The sequence below is a fragment of the Bos grunniens genome, chromosome 21 (genome assembly GCF_055505025.1).
Source record: "Bos grunniens cultivar Pamir isolate PY7600 chromosome 21, Bosgru_T2T1.0, whole genome shotgun sequence".
NCBI lineage: Eukaryota > Metazoa > Chordata > Mammalia > Artiodactyla > Bovidae > Bos > Bos grunniens.
In genome coordinates, this window is record NC_141185.1 from 50,828,830 (window position 1) to 50,846,894 (window position 18,065).

The 18,065-nt window shown below is 49.2% G+C and overlaps 1 protein-coding gene across 4 annotated transcripts; it reads right to left on the reverse strand.

Annotated features, from left to right (window-relative positions):
• Window positions 1–210: 210 nt before the first annotated feature.
• On the reverse strand, window positions 211–11,521 carry AEN (apoptosis enhancing nuclease). Of its 4 annotated transcripts, none has more exons than XR_015150092.1 (4): window positions 11,443–11,521; window positions 6,301–7,025; window positions 3,396–3,596; window positions 211–2,572 (listed from the first exon to the last, which is right to left on the reverse strand). XR_015150092.1 is itself a non-coding variant. In XM_086364663.1 (4 exons), exons 2-4 carry the CDS (start codon window positions 6,965–6,967, stop codon window positions 2,336–2,338), a joined length of 984 nt encoding a protein of 327 aa, XP_086220789.1. In that variant the 5' UTR covers window positions 6,968–7,025; window positions 11,443–11,521; the 3' UTR covers window positions 211–2,335. The 4 variants fall into 4 exon arrangements, 2 of the variants coding, with proteins under 2 accessions (XP_086220789.1, XP_086220788.1); XM_086364663.1 differs by having other exon boundaries at window positions 6,422–7,025; XM_086364662.1 differs by lacking the exon at window positions 11,443–11,521 and adding an exon at window positions 9,826–10,007 and having other exon boundaries at window positions 6,422–7,025.
• Between the last annotated feature and the right edge of the window lie 6,544 nt (window positions 11,522–18,065).

The window sequence follows — 18,065 nt, forward strand, 5'->3', positions numbered from 1 at the left end:
TATACGTGATAGGGCACTTACATAAAAAAATAAACTACATACATTCTGTAGCTCTAAGATTTTCTGGCCACATTCCAAAGCACCATCTTGAAAGCCACCCACCTCAAAGGCCAAAGCGCCCAGCAAGACTCGGTGCCCTGGGGTCCCACAGCCCTTCAGCAAGTCCCTTCCCACCTCGGCTGGAGGATTCAAAGAAAAGGCCATTTCACCCACTTTTGCAGTTGGGTTTTATTCCAGAACGGTTGTACAAAGCTGATTTTAAACCCAGTACACCTCCACATGTGAACAGCTCCATCCCTCAGCCCAAAGCCCAAAGCCCTTAAGCAGCTGCTCAGCTGTGAGTGTGGCATCAGCTAGGCTTTTCAGGAGCCTAGAACAAAGTCTTGGAAGCCGATCAGCAGCTGGTCAGTGACTCAGCCAGCTCCCAGAACAGTCTGCGGCCCTGCGTTTGCTGTTTCGTTTTCAGGAGTGTCTCTCACTCTCTGGCCCTGCTGCTTTGCTGACTGATACCAAATCCGTGCAGCACAGGGAGCGTGAGGGCCCACAACCTCTGAGCTGTGCTTGGTGGCCCGTGCCCCACCTACTGGAATAGCCACAAGAACAAGTCCTGTCTGGGCAAAAAATGCACAACGTGAGAGATGCGAGTTGTTTTATTTGGGTGCAAAATGAGGACTGCAGCCCAGGAGCCAGCATTTCAGAGCTCTGATCTGAGCAGGCGAGGAGTGGAGTCAGGTTATATAGGAGTTTTGAAACAAAGGGCAAGTGGTCCCAAACATCAAAATACGATGCTAGTTAAAACCAGAAATCTCGAATTAAGGAGTTTAGTGCTTTTCTATGTATGGGAAGATGCAAGAGTCTGGGCTCAAGCTGAAATCATTCCTTTGACTTGCACCTCAGCTCTCTGGGGCTGGTATCCTGTGTTTCACATCCTGAGTTTTCTCAGGGCTCTCCTGTAGGGAGTGGCTAGTCTGATGACTGCTAGCTGGCAGGTATTCTTTTCAGCCCTGAGTTTCTTCCGGGTTCATCAGTTCACTGTTTAAGGGCTGCAATCTGCAGTTGTTGATGACTGTGACTTCCTTTGTTTACTGATAAGGCTGGAAATATTTCATTTCTGGGGTCAAAGCCCTCAAATGGCCCCAGGGTGTGTTCAGGTGTTACTTGGAAGAACCTAACACTAATCCTTAAAAAAAACACAGCTCACAGAGCCTAACAATCCTGTGAGGTAGGTGGTACCCTTATCCCCATTTTACAGATGAGGGATCAGACTTGAGTGAAGTCACACACTTACCTAGGTCTCAAAGCTATTAAGTGGCGAGCTAAGATGGGGCTCAGAGTTTCTGTGTGACTTGAGCTCTCAGGTACCCCAATACCACAAAACTGGTCCTTTAGGGAAAAAGGACAGAGGGGTGGGGGATGAATCCTGACAGAGAACATTTTTAGTAATTTAGAGAAAACCCACCCACTCACCCAACCACAAGTGGCTGGGGGCACCCACCCAAGTGTGAGCACAACTACACAGCTGCTAATGCCCAGTCTAACCCTGGCAGACCTGCCCTCTGCACCCCTAGAGACCTGTGGTCTTGCTCTCAATAAATAAAGATCCCAGTGGGCAATTCTGCAGAGGGGTCCCAGAATTTAAACTGCTCTACTGTTTCTCAGACTTCTGCTTGAGGGACTAGCGCTGGGTGGGCAGGAGGAATACCTGCCTTGGGTCAAGATACATATGCCAGCCTCCACCCAGAGCTTATCTGCCTTCCCTCCTCCCAGAAGAGCACCTGGTGACTCCTCCCCGCAAGCAGGTGAGGACCCAGCTCCCCATGGTCTGAGGTCTCTGCTGTTCCATTGCTGCCAGAGTTCTAGTTCAGAAAGGGACAAAATGGCCTTGGAGTGGCCTTAACTGTATAGCCTCAGGGCATACTTATTCTCTAGAAAGTGACTCTGGAGGAAGAGGTAGCTGGTGACAACAGGGAAGAATACTTTGCCCCAGGTCACTGGGTGGAGATAAGGGAACTCTGGAATACTGACACCCCCACCCAGCACCCCCAAGGAGGCTGATCCCTTTAGAGCACAGCATGAGGGTGGGGGTGGCTTGATGCCATCCGTTGGTGCATTCCCTACTTCTGCTGGGTTCTAGCCCACCTGCCATTTTCACGGCGTCTATAAAGTGCCATTTGCAAAACCACAGGAGTTGGGGGAGGAAGGGCTGACAACAGCCCTAGAGAGGGGAGGGCTATGCTGTGGGCAGGTGGTCCCAACTCTTCAGACCCTGGGGGCAGCCAGGCATCCTGCCCCAGGCGCTCTCCTGTCCCCGTTCCCCAGGGGAGCTTCTCCTCCCTCACTCCCTTCTGCCCGGCGCTGCCCCCGGGTCTCCGCTGGTGCCCTGGGCCGGGTCCGCCGGCCAGTACTGGTCCTCCATGTACTGCTCCATGTCTGTGCTGCTGTCGGGCTCTCTGTCCTCAGGCGGCGCCCGGAGGCTGCTGGCCACCTGCTGCTCCCACTGCACCTCCACCAGCCGGTAGAGCTCCATGGCTGTCACGGCGTCTTCTACTGACGAGTGCCCGTGCTGGCCCACCTGCGGACGAGAGCCCACGTGTCACTGCCCGCGGTCCTGGGGGGAAGTTAGGCGACCCGGGCTCTGGGTCAGGGCCCAGGGACGTGTACTCTCAGAACACGGGTGCACAGCCTTGTGAGAAGGACATGGGACCCAGTCACAAAGAAAAGCGCTGGAATGCCAGCGGTATCACAAACCATCTCTTTCGCCTATCTCCTTAAATATAAAAACTAGTTTAAAAATCCCTGATTCTGGGCTTCCCGGGTGGCTCAGTGGTAAAGAATCTGCATGCCAATGCAGGAGACATGGGTTCATTCCCTAGTCCGGGAAGATCTCATAGGCCATGGGCTTCGCTCACACCCTGCAACAAGAGAAATCACTGCATTGAGAAGCCCGAGCACCGCAACCAGAGAGCAGCCTCCACTTGTCGCAACTGGAGAAGGTTCGCAGGCAGCAACAAAGATCTACTCGACGCAGTCATATGGAAAAAATAAATACATTAAACCCAATTCAAAGGCTTGCGGAGCAGATGGAATAATGAATGTGAAACACAGGAGGACCAAGACTGACAGGTACCCCTGACCACTCCTGGTTGGAGGAGATGGAATTCTACACGTGAACGAGAGGACAGAAGCAGGAACTGGGTGGGAGATGGATCTAAAGAGAGCAGCCTGGGAGCAGGTGGCTTCCAGTCACAACTTACTGAAGAGGAGGGTGGAGAGAAAATGCCCAGGGTTCTGTGTACACCTGGGAGTCCCAGGACCAGGCTGGGGAAGTGGCAGGCCCCGCACTGCCTGCCCATGGCCCCTGGCTCCCCGCTCCACTCCCCTCCGGCCCCACACACCTGGATCTTCTTGTGCAGCAGCTGCAGGGCCAGGTCCTTAAGAGAGACACGATTCCGGACGTGGAGCCCTGGCTGGCTGAGGAGGCTGGGGACGGAGGTGGTATCCCGGGTCTGGCCCCGAGGGTGGATGTACTTGAGGGCCTGGAAATCGTTGTGCAGGGCGTGGCCCACCACCACCTTGCCCTTCAAGAGCTTGAGGATCTGTGAACAGAGGAGGAGTCAGGAAGGGCCACATCTCAGTGGTCCAGGGACCCCTGTGGGGGGAGGCAGCGTAGATAGGGGTGACCATGGGCCCCACAGTTAATCAGGCTGCTCAAAGTTTGAATGCAGACCCTTGACTCATTACTCACTATCACCAGGGGCCTGTTTAAGCTTCCCCCACACCTGCAAAATGGGAAAGCTGGCAACCACATTGGTGGGGTGGCTGTGAGCACTAAGGAGCTCTTAGATGGGTAGGTTATCCCAGACAAGCATATTTCCTCCTGGCCCAGCCTCTTCTCAGCCTGGAAGACTTAGCCACCCCCGACCCTCTCCCACCTACTTCTGCCCCCAACTTCCACCAGCCCCTCTCACATCAGGGCTCAGCTTTAAACATCAGGAGTCTGCCCCGGCTGCCACCAGGACCCCTGCTGCTCTCTCCTCTGGGGGATTAACCATGTTGTCTAAGTACCTGTTCAGCTCCGCATGGCCTGTTCAGCTGCCCCTCAATGTAAGCTCATTGTAAAATGCAGGGACATGTGTGCCTAGACTAGTGGTGCCCAGTGACAGCTCAGCTCACAGGAGGGAGTCCGGGGAGACGTGCCAGGTGAAGCCAAAGAACTGTGCCAGGCACTGGAGACACGCAACCAAGGACAGCTCTTTCAGCACTAACGCAGCAGTCCCTGTCTTCTGGATTCTGTCCCTTTGCCCCTCTGCCGTCCAGGACTCCCACCTCTCACCCTCGGAACCTGCTCTCTGGCTCAGCTCAGACCATCTGCACAGGGTGAGGCTCTCTTTCCTGACTTCCAGGGGAAGCCACATCCAGGGCCACGGGCCTGCAAACCCCTGGAGCCCTCTTCCCTGGGCTCGCATCTCCTTATCACCCACTGCCAGCCTCCTACAGCCACCTCTGCTGGCGACACATGATTTATCACTAAACTCAGCTTTCATAGCACATGGATAAGGCACACTTAGACTTCAGTGGTAGGGATAGGCCACCACCCCACACACATACACACAAGCCACACGGTGGGAAGGGACTCAGCACACCCCATTCATACTGGCTCAGAGTGTGAGCCGATCCAGCGTGGGCCTGCTTTTGGCAGGCCAAGAGACGTCCCTAGGAGCTGGGGGTCACCACCCGTCTGCCTTCCTGCTGCCTCTATTCCTAATCAGCTCACCTGAAATATCCTTTTAAGAGAAATGCTTACACTGTATCTGCTGTGAAAAAGGAAGACACAAGATGACTTGTATCAGTATTCCCTAAATGTACCTCATCCCAAGAACAAATCAGAAATGTTAAGTATAGCTTTGCTACAATGCTTGGTTTAAAAATGCAGAATGGTCCAACCTGGTTGATGGGACTTGAGAGTAATGCAAATTTTGCCCTTGATAAACATTGAGTGAATGCAGAAACCATACTCAGTTTAGCAGAGCCACAGGGAAATCACAAAGTGCCCACACCTCAGAAGTCTACCAGCCAGCTTAGCTCACCTGCATGCTTCCCACACCTGGCTTCCCACTTCCTAACTTCAGGTAACACCCTTAACCGCTCCACCACAGCACAAGCCACCATCCTCTCGACAGCTACTTCCCTGAGTGCTCCAGGTCTTATCAAGGCAAGTTCAGTTCAGTCGCTAAGTCGTGTCTGGGTCTTTTCAAGGCAAGTTCAGTTCAGTTCAGTTGCCAAGTCAGGTCCGACTCTTGGCGACCCCAGGGACTGCAGCACATTAGGATCCCCTGTCCTTCACTATCTTCCGGAGTTTGCTCACAAAGCACCATATGTAAATTTACACTTTCCTTAACCACTGAACCTGTGCAAAACTGTGCTTCCACTGTTATTAGGCTTCTATCTTTTTATCTGGGGGGTCATTGATAAAGCTTAAGTGTTGTGTCTCTAACCCCATTTTCCCCATCAGCTCTAGGGTATTTATCATACAGGTTTGTACAGCACGATGGTTTTTAGAAACACACATCAATTCCCTCCCAAGACCTAGAGACTTGCAGGATCCTCTACGGAGAGGATCTGGGACAAGAATCCAAAATTGTTAATAAGGATTTAGGTATATTTCCTATGCTCAAGGATGTTTGGGAGTTCCTGGCACGTTAGTGTGGTCCCAACCACAAATTAATTTTCCTCAAAGCAATGAGTCCGTTGGACAGCAAGGAGATCAAACCAGTCAATCCTAAATCAACCCTGAATATTCACTGGAAGGACTGATGCTGAAGCTGAAGCTCCAATACTTTGGCCACCTGATGGGAAGAGCTGACTCACTGGAAAAAATCCTGCTGCTGGGAAAGATGGAAGGCAGGAGAAGGGGACGACAGAGGATGAGATGGCTGGATGGCATCACCGACTCAACGGACATGAGTTTGAGCAAACTCCAGGAGGTGGTGAAGGACAGGGAAGTCTGGCATGCTGCAGTCCATGGGGCCACAAAGAGTGGGAATATGACTTACTGACTGAACAACAACAAAGCAATTAAAAACTAACATAAAAAAATACCAAAATATTAACACCTGAAGGTGACAATGCTATGGACCTTATACATTTTATGCAGACACGTAGTACTTTTATAACAGAAGAAGAAAATGTGGAGTATAAGCTGTTTCCCATCTTGTGGGAAAGGCACAGCCTTTCCACACACACCACCACGTGGGACGGCCAGCAATCGCTCCATGCAGGTAAGGCAGGATTTCTACTCACCCTTTCCTATGGAGAGGAAACCCATTGTTTGAAGAAGCTTAGTAAGGTTCCCAAGGTCTCTCTGCTTCCAGTGGCTACACGTTAACTCAGACCTGGGCTAAGCCCCCCGCCCTGCCCTCACCTCTTTCTGGGCCACTTGGAAGGGGATGGCTTTGCGCATGTGCTGCCGGGTGATGCCGCTCCAGCGCGTGCGGTAGTCCACGATGGGCATCTCAGGCCGGATGTACTTGTCGTAGAGGACCTCGCCGTGGTAGCTCACCACGGAGCAGCGGGCCAGCTCACTCACGCGCCCTCGGGGTCCTGTGCCCACCATCTCGCAGTCGATGGCCACGCATTTGCTGGGCAAGGGGCCGGCAGAGTCCCTGGGAGCTGGCTTTCTGCTGCACCCAGCACCTCCAGGTTCAGCCCGCGGACGCTGCCTGGCACTGCTGGTGGCTTCTGTGCCTGGCGGGGCCCCGGGCAACGTAGGCAGAGGGGAGGGTCCTGGCTCCCAGAGTGGGCTCAGCAGTCCCTGCTCCTGCAGCAAGGCCTTCCGGGCCATGAAGCGCTGGTGCTGTCGGCTCTTCCTCTTGTGCTTCCTCCGAAGCACATCCTTGGCATTCGGGCTGGCCAGGGAAGGGCTCGGGCACTGCACTGACTCAGAAGCTTCCTGGGGTACCATCCCCATCTGTGCACCGCTCAGGGCCAGGGAGACCTGGGAGGTGATCTGCCAACAGGGCAGCAGCCTGGGAGAGAAACAGGGCAGAGGGGCGGGGTGAGGAGCAAGCCCGGCCAGCCCTGCCCCCCACACCCCTTCCCTCCAGCCAGTGTGCAACTGCTGTACAGCGTGCAAGATACCAGACAAAGCCAAGGACCTGTTTTAATGATAACTGCACTCACAGAGTCAATATCACCTGCAAAATCACTGTCTTAAGTACTTTACATGGAATCACTCAATCTTTCCCACAACTCAAAAAGGTATTATTATCCCCGTATTGTAGGTGCAAAAAGTGAGGCATCAAGGCTTAGTAATTCATCCAATTAATAAACAAAGGCTGATGTGAACCCAGAACCCAGGCTTTCAAATTCTACACCATAGCCTACCTCCAACATTGTTAGCTTAAACTAAAAATTATGAAAAACTTTTAGAGAGGTTTAAGAGAAAATAAACAAAATGAGAAAATAAAGATTACAGAGGTGTTACATATATACGAAATCCCATTTTGGATAAACAAATAAAAGCTTTATGCAATGTAAAGGTAGAACCTTTTCTACCCACAGTAGAACTTAGAGAAACTATTTCACAGGAAGCCCACAACAGTTGTATTTTTGGTATGTGTTAACCAAAATGACATATGACTTTCTAATTCACTCGTCATAACACTGTCTACAAACATTTAACATAGTTGGACTCGTAGTTTAATCATGGAGGTCTAGAGGCATAGGTGAGCTGGTAAACCAGCTCAAATCGAAAATGGAGAAACAGAAAAAAGCCCTGAGGCACAGTGCTGCGGACTTCCGTGGGACCTCCTCCAAGCTCTCCCTGCCTGAACACTGGGCTGACAGGAGATCCTGTCACACACCATGGTCACAGGAAATAGCTGTTTGTTCACGTGGGTTTACAAACCCCATGCAGTAAGACCGGCATCTTCCCAATAGTCAAGGATGTAGCCTGGGAAGCCTCATCTCATTTGCTGTGCTAAGTCAGCTGGTAGATTTTGAATAGACCAGAAAACCAGCGCTTTGAAGCAGTCAAGCAGGGACTAACTCAGCTCAGAATAAGTACCTAACCAATTCAGGTTCTTTGCATGTAAACCCACCCTTCCCTTGTGAAGAGGAAATGGTAAAATCCATGTGTATTTTTTTTAATTATTATTATTTTAAAAGTTACTGGAGTATAACTGATTTACAGTGTTATTAATTTCAGCTGTATAACAAAGTGATCAGTTATACACACACACACACACACACACACACACATTCCTTTTCATGTGCTTTTTCATTAAGATTTATCACAGGATATTGAATATAGTTTCCTGTGCTATACAGGGGGCTTCCCCAGTGGGTCAGTGATTACAAAAAAAAATCCACCTGCAATGCAGGAGGCGAGGGTTCTATCCCTTGGTCGTGAATATCCCCTGGAGGAGGGCATGGGAACCCACTCCAGTATTATTGCCAGGAAAATCCCATGGACAGAGGAACCTGGCGTGCTGTAGTCCATGGGGTCACAAAGAGTTGGACATGACTGAGCATCTGAGCAGCAGCAGCAGCGCTATACTTGTTTATCCATCCTATATGTAATAATCTGCATTTGCTAATCCCAAACTCCCAATCCTTCCCTCCCCCACCCCATTATTTCAGTCTCTTGGTTCATTAATCCGTCTTTCATCTAGACTATATGCTTTGATGTAGCCTTTGAAATCTTTACAGGTGACCAATTTTAGTTGCAACTATATTCATGAAAATGCTATTTCCTAGTACATCTGATTAAAATTGAGCTGCTCATTCTTAACTCCTGAATCAACTATTCTTCATAGCATCAAAGGGATTTTCTGTGGAGTCAGCAGTGTCATATCCTAGGCTTTCCACTGGTTAGTATATATTTGTATTGTGGCCAAATCCCCATTACGCTACATATTTACATTTATTATATGTATACATTATAAACTCCCTGCATACACCCACACACACACATAAATATATGAAAGGACCCACGACTGTCATCAGGCCAGGTATTTAAAAAGCAGACACGCTAAGTTAGAGAAGGCCTGGCAGTGGAGGAGACACTTTGAAGGGTTTCAGAAAGGTCCACGAGTCAGCCCAGGAAGGGAAGGGCACGCAGACAGAAAAAAACATGGACACGAAGTCCAAGAGGCAAGACAGATTCATGGTGGGAAAGCAAGGATTTGGGTGCAGCAACTGGAAAGAAAGGAGGTAGGAGCGAGGAGACCGGGAAAGTAAGAGAGAACTGTCCCTGGAGAAAAGTCAAAGTTGGGGCTTCATCCAAAGGTGGGTGGGAACCATCAATCTCCAGAGTTTTAGGGAGAGGGGGACAGGATCACAACTGCCTTAAAGGAAGAGACATGGAAAAAGAACATAGGAATCTGCGCAAGGGCAGCAGAGATTAAGAGAAATGGGAGGAGAGATGAACTACCTACCATTCAGTGATGCCTGGACCAGAGGGGAGTTTCCGTGACCCATCCTCCCTCTGCTTCCTGACCCCTTACCCCAAGAACTCTTCTCCTTTTTAAACGGGCTCTCAACTATAATCAACTTCTTCATATTCACAAGTCACCTACTGAGGCTGACAGATACAGAACCTCAACTTGCCTTGGCCCAGTAATGGGGAGAATGAGGTCTAAGAAGACAGAGACCCACTAATAACTGCCTTCTGTAGGGGAGGAGGGACCTTGTCCTTCTCTGAGATGACTAAGGACCCTGCAATGTCAGGAGCCGAGGCCCAGACTAGGGTCGATGGCCTCCCTAAACCTGTTGACAAAGTTTCAAAGAAGCCAGAAATTGGTGGCATGGTGGTAAAGAATTCACCTGCCAATGCAGGAGACGCAGGATCCCTGGGTCGGGAAGATCTCCTGGAGAAGGAAACGGCAACCCACTCCGTATTCTTGCCTGGGAAATCCCATGGACAGAGGAGCCTGGAGGTCCGTGGGGTCGCAGAGTAGCATGGAGGAGGGGGAAAAAAAAGTCTCAGGGGCTCTTTGTTCCAAGAAATGAAAGCAGTCCTCTTCTACATGTCCTGACTTAGCTGACACATCAGAACCAACAATTAATCATCAAGGGCACATAGTCCTCTTCTTGGGCTCAGTGAAGCTAGGGAGAAGCTTCGCTCAAACAACAAATGTTTCAGTGAAGCAAACAACTCTCTCTCCCACCCAGAACCAACATCTGAATCAGCAGCCACCAGGCCTTTGGACAAAGGAACTGCAAAGTCAGAATCGCCAGTGGCCTCAAGGCCACCAACTTGCTGGCCATCAGGAAGATGGGCAGTTCTAGACCCTGCTCTGGCACTAAAGAGCTGGATGAACAGGACCAACAGGACCGCTCCCACCTAGGTCCACTGTCTCCTAACTCAGGGGTCCCCAACCTCTGGGCCACAGACCGGTACCTCCTGTCAGATCAGCAACACCATTAGATTAGAAAGAACCATAAGGCACTTGAATCATCCAGAAACCATCCGCCCTGCCTTCCCAGTCCATGGGAAAATCTGTCTTCCAAACCTGTCCCTGGTGCCAAAAAAAAGTTGGGGATGGCTGACCTAACATAAAACTAGGGTTTATTAAACCCAGCGTCAACTAGGTTGCTGCTGCTGCTGCTAAGTCGCTTCAGTCGTGTCCGACTCTGCGCGACCCCAAGACGGCAGCCCACCAGGCTCCCCCGTCCCTGGGATTCTCCAGGCAAGAACACTGGAGTGGGTGGCCATTTCCTTCTCCAATGCGTGAAAGTGAAGCCACTCAGTCATGTCCTACTCTTAGCGACCCCATGGACTGCAGCCCACCAGGCTCCCCCATCCCTGGGATTCTCCAGGCCACCCACCTCCAAAAAGCAGCTCATTATCAAAAACAATCAAGACGTCTGTTTAAAAAGTCTGATTTCCAGGCCTACCCCCACACCTTAACTGCCATTTGGGGAAAAGGGCCCTCGAATCTGTATTTCAGACTGCGCGGCCCCGCCCCCCGCAACAGGACACTAATAATCGCGGGAATTTGAGAAAAGCCGGCTCGATGAGATCCCCTGTGCCGCTGAAAAGTTAAAATGAGACAAGAAAGTCCGAGGAGAGCCTGCTCAGTCTCCCCCGGCCGCCGGCGTTCCCGGGGAGTGACTTGCGGGCGGCCGGGCCTCACCAGGGAGGGACTGAGGCATTGGTCACTCAGGGGTCGCGGCTGCCCGGCCAACGCCCACCAGGCCCGGGCCCACTGCCCAGCGCCGCCCACTCAGACCCGAGACCCTAGAGCAGGGCGCGATGCGGGCCAAGAGGCGCCCCGGGCCGGGCCTGCACTCCCGCGGCCCCGGGAGCGGAGCCGGCCCGGCCAGGAGTCCCCGGCCACAAGTTGGGGGCGGACACCTCTCGCGGGGCCCCTCCGCGGCCTGGACATGTCGCGCCAGCCAGCCCCACCCCGAGATCCCCGGCAGGGTCCCCGAGCTCACCTGAAAGCCCCGCGAGTCTCCTCACGCCAGCACGTGGCGTCCAGGGAGCCGGCAGCCGCTACACGCCCGGGCAAGCCCCGCCGCGGCCGCCCGCCTATTGGCTAGCTGGACGGCAGCTCCCGCCTAAGGCCTCTTCTGATTGGTCGGAAGCCTAGCTCGCTGCCGGTTGGCAATGGGAGCATAAGGGGCGGGGACTCCCAGAGGGGCGTGGTTTGTGCCCAGGCGGGCCCCGCCCGCGGAACTTTTTAAAGCCGACTGGAGGGGACTGTGGCCTTTTTTCTCGCCAGGGTCCGCTCCCACCTAGGTCCCCAGGCTCCAATTCATCCCCTTCCCTGGGTGAGGATGTGGACTCTTATGAGTTCCGTGCCACTAAAGGCAGAATGACTTACTGTGTACACACCCACATTTGAAGAAGGTGGCCCCTACCTCCTCCGGTGCTGAGGAGACCCGGTGAAATAATAATATACCTGATAAGCACTAAAGAAAGATTTTTTTAAATTAGGATTGCTTCTTCGGCGCTACTTTTTTCACTGATCCTTTTGCAGTACTTTATTCATAAGTAGTAAGTTCCTACCATGGGCTCCGCAATGGGATACATAGAATAAGCTCAGTTGGTGGAGATTCTAGTTGCTCACAGTTCGGCACAGTAACAGAGGTTAACAGCTAACTTACTGCAACGTGAATAATAAAAACAATAATAAAGAGCTTGCATTTATTATTGAGCATTAACAATATGCCAGGCAATACACCCATTTAGTCTAATGAACTCTTTGAGATACTATTTCTGTTTCACAATTAAGGAGATTGACATTTAAAGAAATTAAGGAAAAACAGCTCGAATCCAAACCAAGACCCTTACCTAAGAAGTCAGATTCCTTCTAGCTCCATTTTGCAAGCATCAGTGCCATCGCAAGGTAACCAGAGGCTCAGGGGTACCTGGGCCTATTTCTGATCAGAATACAGATTTAAGGGAAGCAGGACAAAGGATAAGGCCGCTAGAGAGATAAGCATTCCTACTCAGATTCCTGACAGTTTGGGGGAGCTGAAAGAGTTTCAGCCAGAGCTGGTTCACCAGCAGATTTACTTTTGAGGGAGCTCACTCTGGCTGCAGTATGAGAGGAATGGACCATGCCTGGAGAAAGAGGAGTGGGAGCAGGGTGACTGTGGACTCTAAGGCAGGATAAGATCCTAATGGCCAGAGTGGTGCATGTGTGTGTGCCTGCTCAGTTGTGTTTGACTCTTTGCAACCCCATAGACTGTAACCCACCAGCTCCTCTGTCTACGGGGTTTCCCAGGCAAGAATACTGGAGTGGGTTGCCATTTCCTTCTCCAGAGATCTTCGTGACACAGGGATCAAACCTGCATCTCTGTGTCTCCTGCCTTGGCAGGCAGATTCTTTACCACTGCACCATGTGAGAAGACCAGCCAGAGTGCTAGGTAAGGAGGATGAAGAGCTTGGGACAGATTCCTGAGCTCCCTAGGAGGCAACATTGAGAGGACAGACAGAGAAGGGAAGGAATGCAGAGCAGCTGTTTTCAGACAAGGTGACTTTGTCAGAGGCAACTCTGGGGACAGGAAGGGTTTTAATAGAGTCAGTTACCAGATCCTTGACTCCCATGGGACTAGACCTGAGAATGGAACTGGAGTCTTTAGAGTACAGCTTCCCTCTCCCCTTGTATAACCAGCTGTCTCCCACTTTACAAAGGAAAGTCACAGACACACACCCAGTCTAAACTTTGCTCTGCAACATTACCCTAGGAAATAAAGGAGTCTCCCAATTCTGAATATGAATTGGGTTTCCCAGGTGGCTCAGCAGTAAGGAATCATCTGCCAAGCAGAAGATATGGGTTCTATCCCTGGGTCAGAAAGATCCCCTGGAGAAAGAAATGGCAACCCACTTCAGTATTCTTGCTGGGAAATCTTATAGACAGAGGAACCTGGTAGGCTACATGGGGTCACAAGAGAGCTGGACACGACTTAGCGACTGAACAGCAACAATAACAGTGGGTTATTATCCAGGACTGGCAAGAAACCCTTCTACAAGTCTATTGGTTTCTGATTCTTTGCTTTCGCTATGATCCAAGGAGGATTTAATCATGTTTTCAGCTAATAGGTCATTAAAAATATTGTTTTGAGGCTGGATAATGACCAGGAATCAAAAGAATTGAGAGACATTGCTAGGAAAACTTCCTTCCACTTCTGTCTTTTATCTGAACAATGTTTATTAGTGCTTATATCCATAAAAACAAACTGGAAGGCCCAACTCTTTCTCATTCTCGCAAAAAGTATATTCATCCCTGGATTTATAAACTTAATGGAAAAAATAACTGGTTCAATCCATCTCCTAAAGGGACACATTTCCAATGGCATTTCTGGTGAAAATTTACTTTTTATGTTTAAAGATTATTTTTGGACAATGAAATGCTGTGTTTTATCATTTGCTGACTTGCAATACAAATAATGCAACAATATCTCAATCCGGAAGGAAAAAATATAACACTTAGACCCCTATGGGTCACAAGACAGAAAAAAGAATCACGCTTGGAAACTTTATGGGTCACAAGACATTTTTCTAGTGTTAACAAGTTCAAATGGATGTACATAATTTTGCGGCATTAAAATGAGATCAGGTTCTCCAGAAATTATTACCAAACATGAAAATAGATGATGCTAGGATAAAACGCCATAGCAGAAGGTGAATGGAAATATAAATTGAAGAAGAACAAAGAATGTTGCATATAAATTAAAAAAACAAATCCAGATTAAGTAAGGAGAAACTATTTGAAAGGATTAGTAGGGTGGATGATTGGGAGGAGAGATTTACTGCAATCGAGAAAATGCTCTGCTAATTCTTAAGAGTTAGGCAAAAAGAGTTTCCTTTTATAGGGAGGAGAAAACAGGGCCAGAAAGAATACATTGTGGAAGCAAGAGTGACCAGATCCTTTTATATCAGTAGATATTAGATTTGGAGATTATTTTATCCTGCTGCTGCTGCTGCTGCTAAGTCGCTTCAGTTGTGTCTGACTCTGTGCAACCCCATAGACGGCAGTCCACCAGGCTCCCCTGTTCCTGGGATTCTCAAGGTAAGAACTGGAGTGGGTTGCCATTTCCTTCTCCAATGCATGAAAGTGAAAAGTGTAAGTGAAGTCGCTCAGTTGTGTCTGACTCTTAGTGACCCCATGGACTGCAGCCTACAAGGCTCTTCTGTCCATGGGATTTTCCAGGCAAGAGTACTGGAGTGGGGTGCCATTGTCTTCTCTGTTTCACCCTGAGGCCAGCTTATTCTCTGGAGGGGTCCAGAGGGATAATAAACTGGCTCTGGGTGGGCCAAAGTTCAAGGGACCTGAGGGAAGAAAAGAAGCTTAACCAATGTTTGGTTATAAGCATTTTATTCCAATTGATCCATAGGTCCAACAGTTTAGTTAATCACCAAAGAGGCAAAGAATAGGAATTTGGAGCGGCGGTGCCAGGACTCAATCCAGGAGTCTTACCACAGTCATATGGGGCACCGTATTTCTTTGCAGTAACTATTTTCTGGAACACAAAAGGATAGGGGAAATTTCTTCACCATTGATGTTTTCTAGGTGCACAGGGCTCAGATAAAATTTAACATTGTCAATAAGAGTTTTTTCCATGTATTTAAAAAAATGGTTAATGTTGGTATCAAACTACTATGATATATATAGCAGTTTGAAACAAATCTTAAAAAATTTTTAAAGACTTTTTTTTTACATAGATCATTTGAAAATTCTTATTAAATTTGTTACAATATTGCTTATGTTGTTTATGTTCTGGTTTTTTGGCCACTAGGCATGTGGGATTTTAGCTCCCCAGCCAGGGATCAGACCCAAACCTCCTGCACGGGTAGACTAGGTCTTAACCACTGGACCTCCAGGGAAGTCCCCGCTGCTCAGTCTCTCAGTCACATCCAACTCTTTGGGACCCCGCGGAAGCATGCCAGGCTTCCCTGTCTTCCACAATCCCTTGGAGTTTGCTCAAACTCATATCCATTGAGTTGGTGATGCTGTCCACCCATCTCATCCTCTACCTCCCGCTTCTCCTTTTTGCGTTCCATCTTTCCCAGCGTCAGGGTCTTTTCCCATGAGTCAGCTCTTCACATCAGGTGGCCAAAGTATTGGAGCTTCAGTTTCAGCATCACTCCTTCCAATGAATACAGACACGTTAAAAAAAAAAAAAAAAAGATGTCAATATTTCCAATACATCTTTTGTAACTATCATGGGTTATGACAAAACATTATCCAGCAAAAAAGTTCGAAGTCCACAAGTATACAATATGGATGGCCCAATATTGGCATATCTTGTCTGTGAACTCCAAACTTTAGGGCTCTCACCCTCCCATTCTTTAAATGAAACTACCTCCTCCTTCCACAAGAGTGGGGGTCCTCTCTAACAGACCCCTTTGAGCTGGGCTTGATGAGGGAAAGCCCATGATCCAAGTCCTGCCGTTTCTCCCTCTACCTTGTCAATCAAGCAGCACTTGAGATGTGTGACTTGTGTTTTCCCTTACAAACCATCAAGCCACACTCTCGAAGCACCATTCTGACTTCCTTACGTGCCTATTTTTAAGACTTTTTTTTCTTTTTTTTATGTGGACCATCTTTAGAGACTTTATTGAATTTGTTACAATACTGCTTCCATTTTATGGTTTGGTTTTTTGGCTGCAAGACATTGGGGATCTCAGTTCCCCGACCAGGGATTGAACCCACACCCGCCTGCGTTGGAAGGCAAAGTCTTAATCACTGAACCACCAGGGAAATCCCTCATGCCTGTTTTGAGGACAATCTGGGACCCTATAGGGATTCCCATGTAGCTGGACCCAGTGCAGACAGGAGGGTGGGTGTCCATCCAGCCATGGTTTGCAGCAGTGGTTCTCTAAGGGTGGTCCTCAACCAGCAGCCTAGGCTTCGCCTGGAAACAGGTTGGACCCACTGACTTAGAAATTCAGGGGTGGGTGGGGCCCAGGCGGTCTGTGTTTTAACAACCTGATTGACAGCTTCCTGATGCATCCTCAAGTTTAAAATCTGATGTGTTAGAGGGTATGAAGCTGGCACAACTCTGGGAGCCGATGTAAGTATCTTACTCATTCTATTCAAGCACACTCCTGCTCTACTAGCATTCTTGATCCAACAGTGACTTTGGATCTCTCTGTGGCACCTTTATATCTTCCCCTGATTTCAGAGGCACGCAGCAGTAAGCGGCAGCAAGTGGTAGCTGGAAGCAAGGTCTTTAGTTTTCCAGACTGGGAGTCCTAACCACTGGACCACAGGAGCAAGCAGTTAGGGCTAGGTCCCTAGTCTTGCTTGTCTACTCAAGAATGAATTCAGGCAAGGAGACAGAAGGTAAAGGGCAAAATAAAAAGTTTATTGAAAAGAAAAGTACGTGTGGAAAGACACCTGGGTGACCTCGGAAAGACAGCCGCACCTTTGAAGTTTGAATCTTTTATAAGTAAGGGGACAGTTTTCTAGGTCTTTGTCTTCCCTCAGGCCAATCATCTTGCTTTGTACCACCCGCTCCACTCTGGTTAATTTGTCTCAGGACCCTCCCCTGGGGTGCACACGCACACCTTACTAAGATGGATCTCAAAGTGAGGGCTTCTGGGAGGAGCAAGACTCACTATGGCCTGGAGTTATCCTGTCTTTTGACTCCAAGGAACCTTTCTGCCCATGTGTAGTATTTCCTTTATCCTTTACTCAGAGTTTTCGCTTCTCCTTGTCCTCGCCATGATTATCCCCTGAGGTGTTTACAAGAGACAAGGACTGGCTATTTACCCTGTTTCTGTTGTTACTTCCATTTCCAAGAGCAAACAGGGAGCTGATTGTAAATTCCTCTACTGGAGCCCACCTATCTCAGGAAATGCAAAGAGGAGGCTGGCTGATTCAGAATTTCCCAACCTGAAGCCCATCTATCTCCTACCTCACCCCCAACTCCTGAGACTTTCCAGTATTTTTAGAACCGTGTCAAGTCTCACATGACAGATTTTTCATTTATATATCTATCTTTGGCAGCGCTGCGTCTCTGCTGCTGTGACGGCTTTCCTCTACTTGCAGCAAGCGGGGGCTACTCTCCAGTTGAGGTGCGCAGGCCTCTTGCTGCAGTGGCTTCCCTCGTGGGAAGCACAGGCTCTAAGGTGTTCAGCCTTCAGCAGTTGCGGCTCACGGCTCTAAAGCACAGGCTCAGTAGTGGTGGTACAGGGGCTTAGTTGTTCCATGGCATGTGGGATCTTTCAGAATCAGAGATCGAACCTCTGTCTCCTGCGTTCGCAGGCAGATTCTTTACCACTGAGCCCCCAGGGAAGCCCCACATGACTGATTTTTAATAGAAAACTGGCAAGGTTTGATCCAGGGGAATTTTATTCTCCACCGTAAGTTTTTCGATTCTAGGCTACATTTTCTTCACTTAGAAAATTCATCTGTAATTATTCCTCAGTTTTGGCTGAACATTGGAATTGCCTGCGGAGTTTTAAAAAATGTTGGCACTTGGGTGACACCCCCAAGATTCCGATGTGACTAGCCCGCAATGTGAACTGAACTTTGGAGATTTTTTTTATTATTATTATTATTCTTAATTTTATTTTATTTTTAAACTTTACATAATTGTATTAG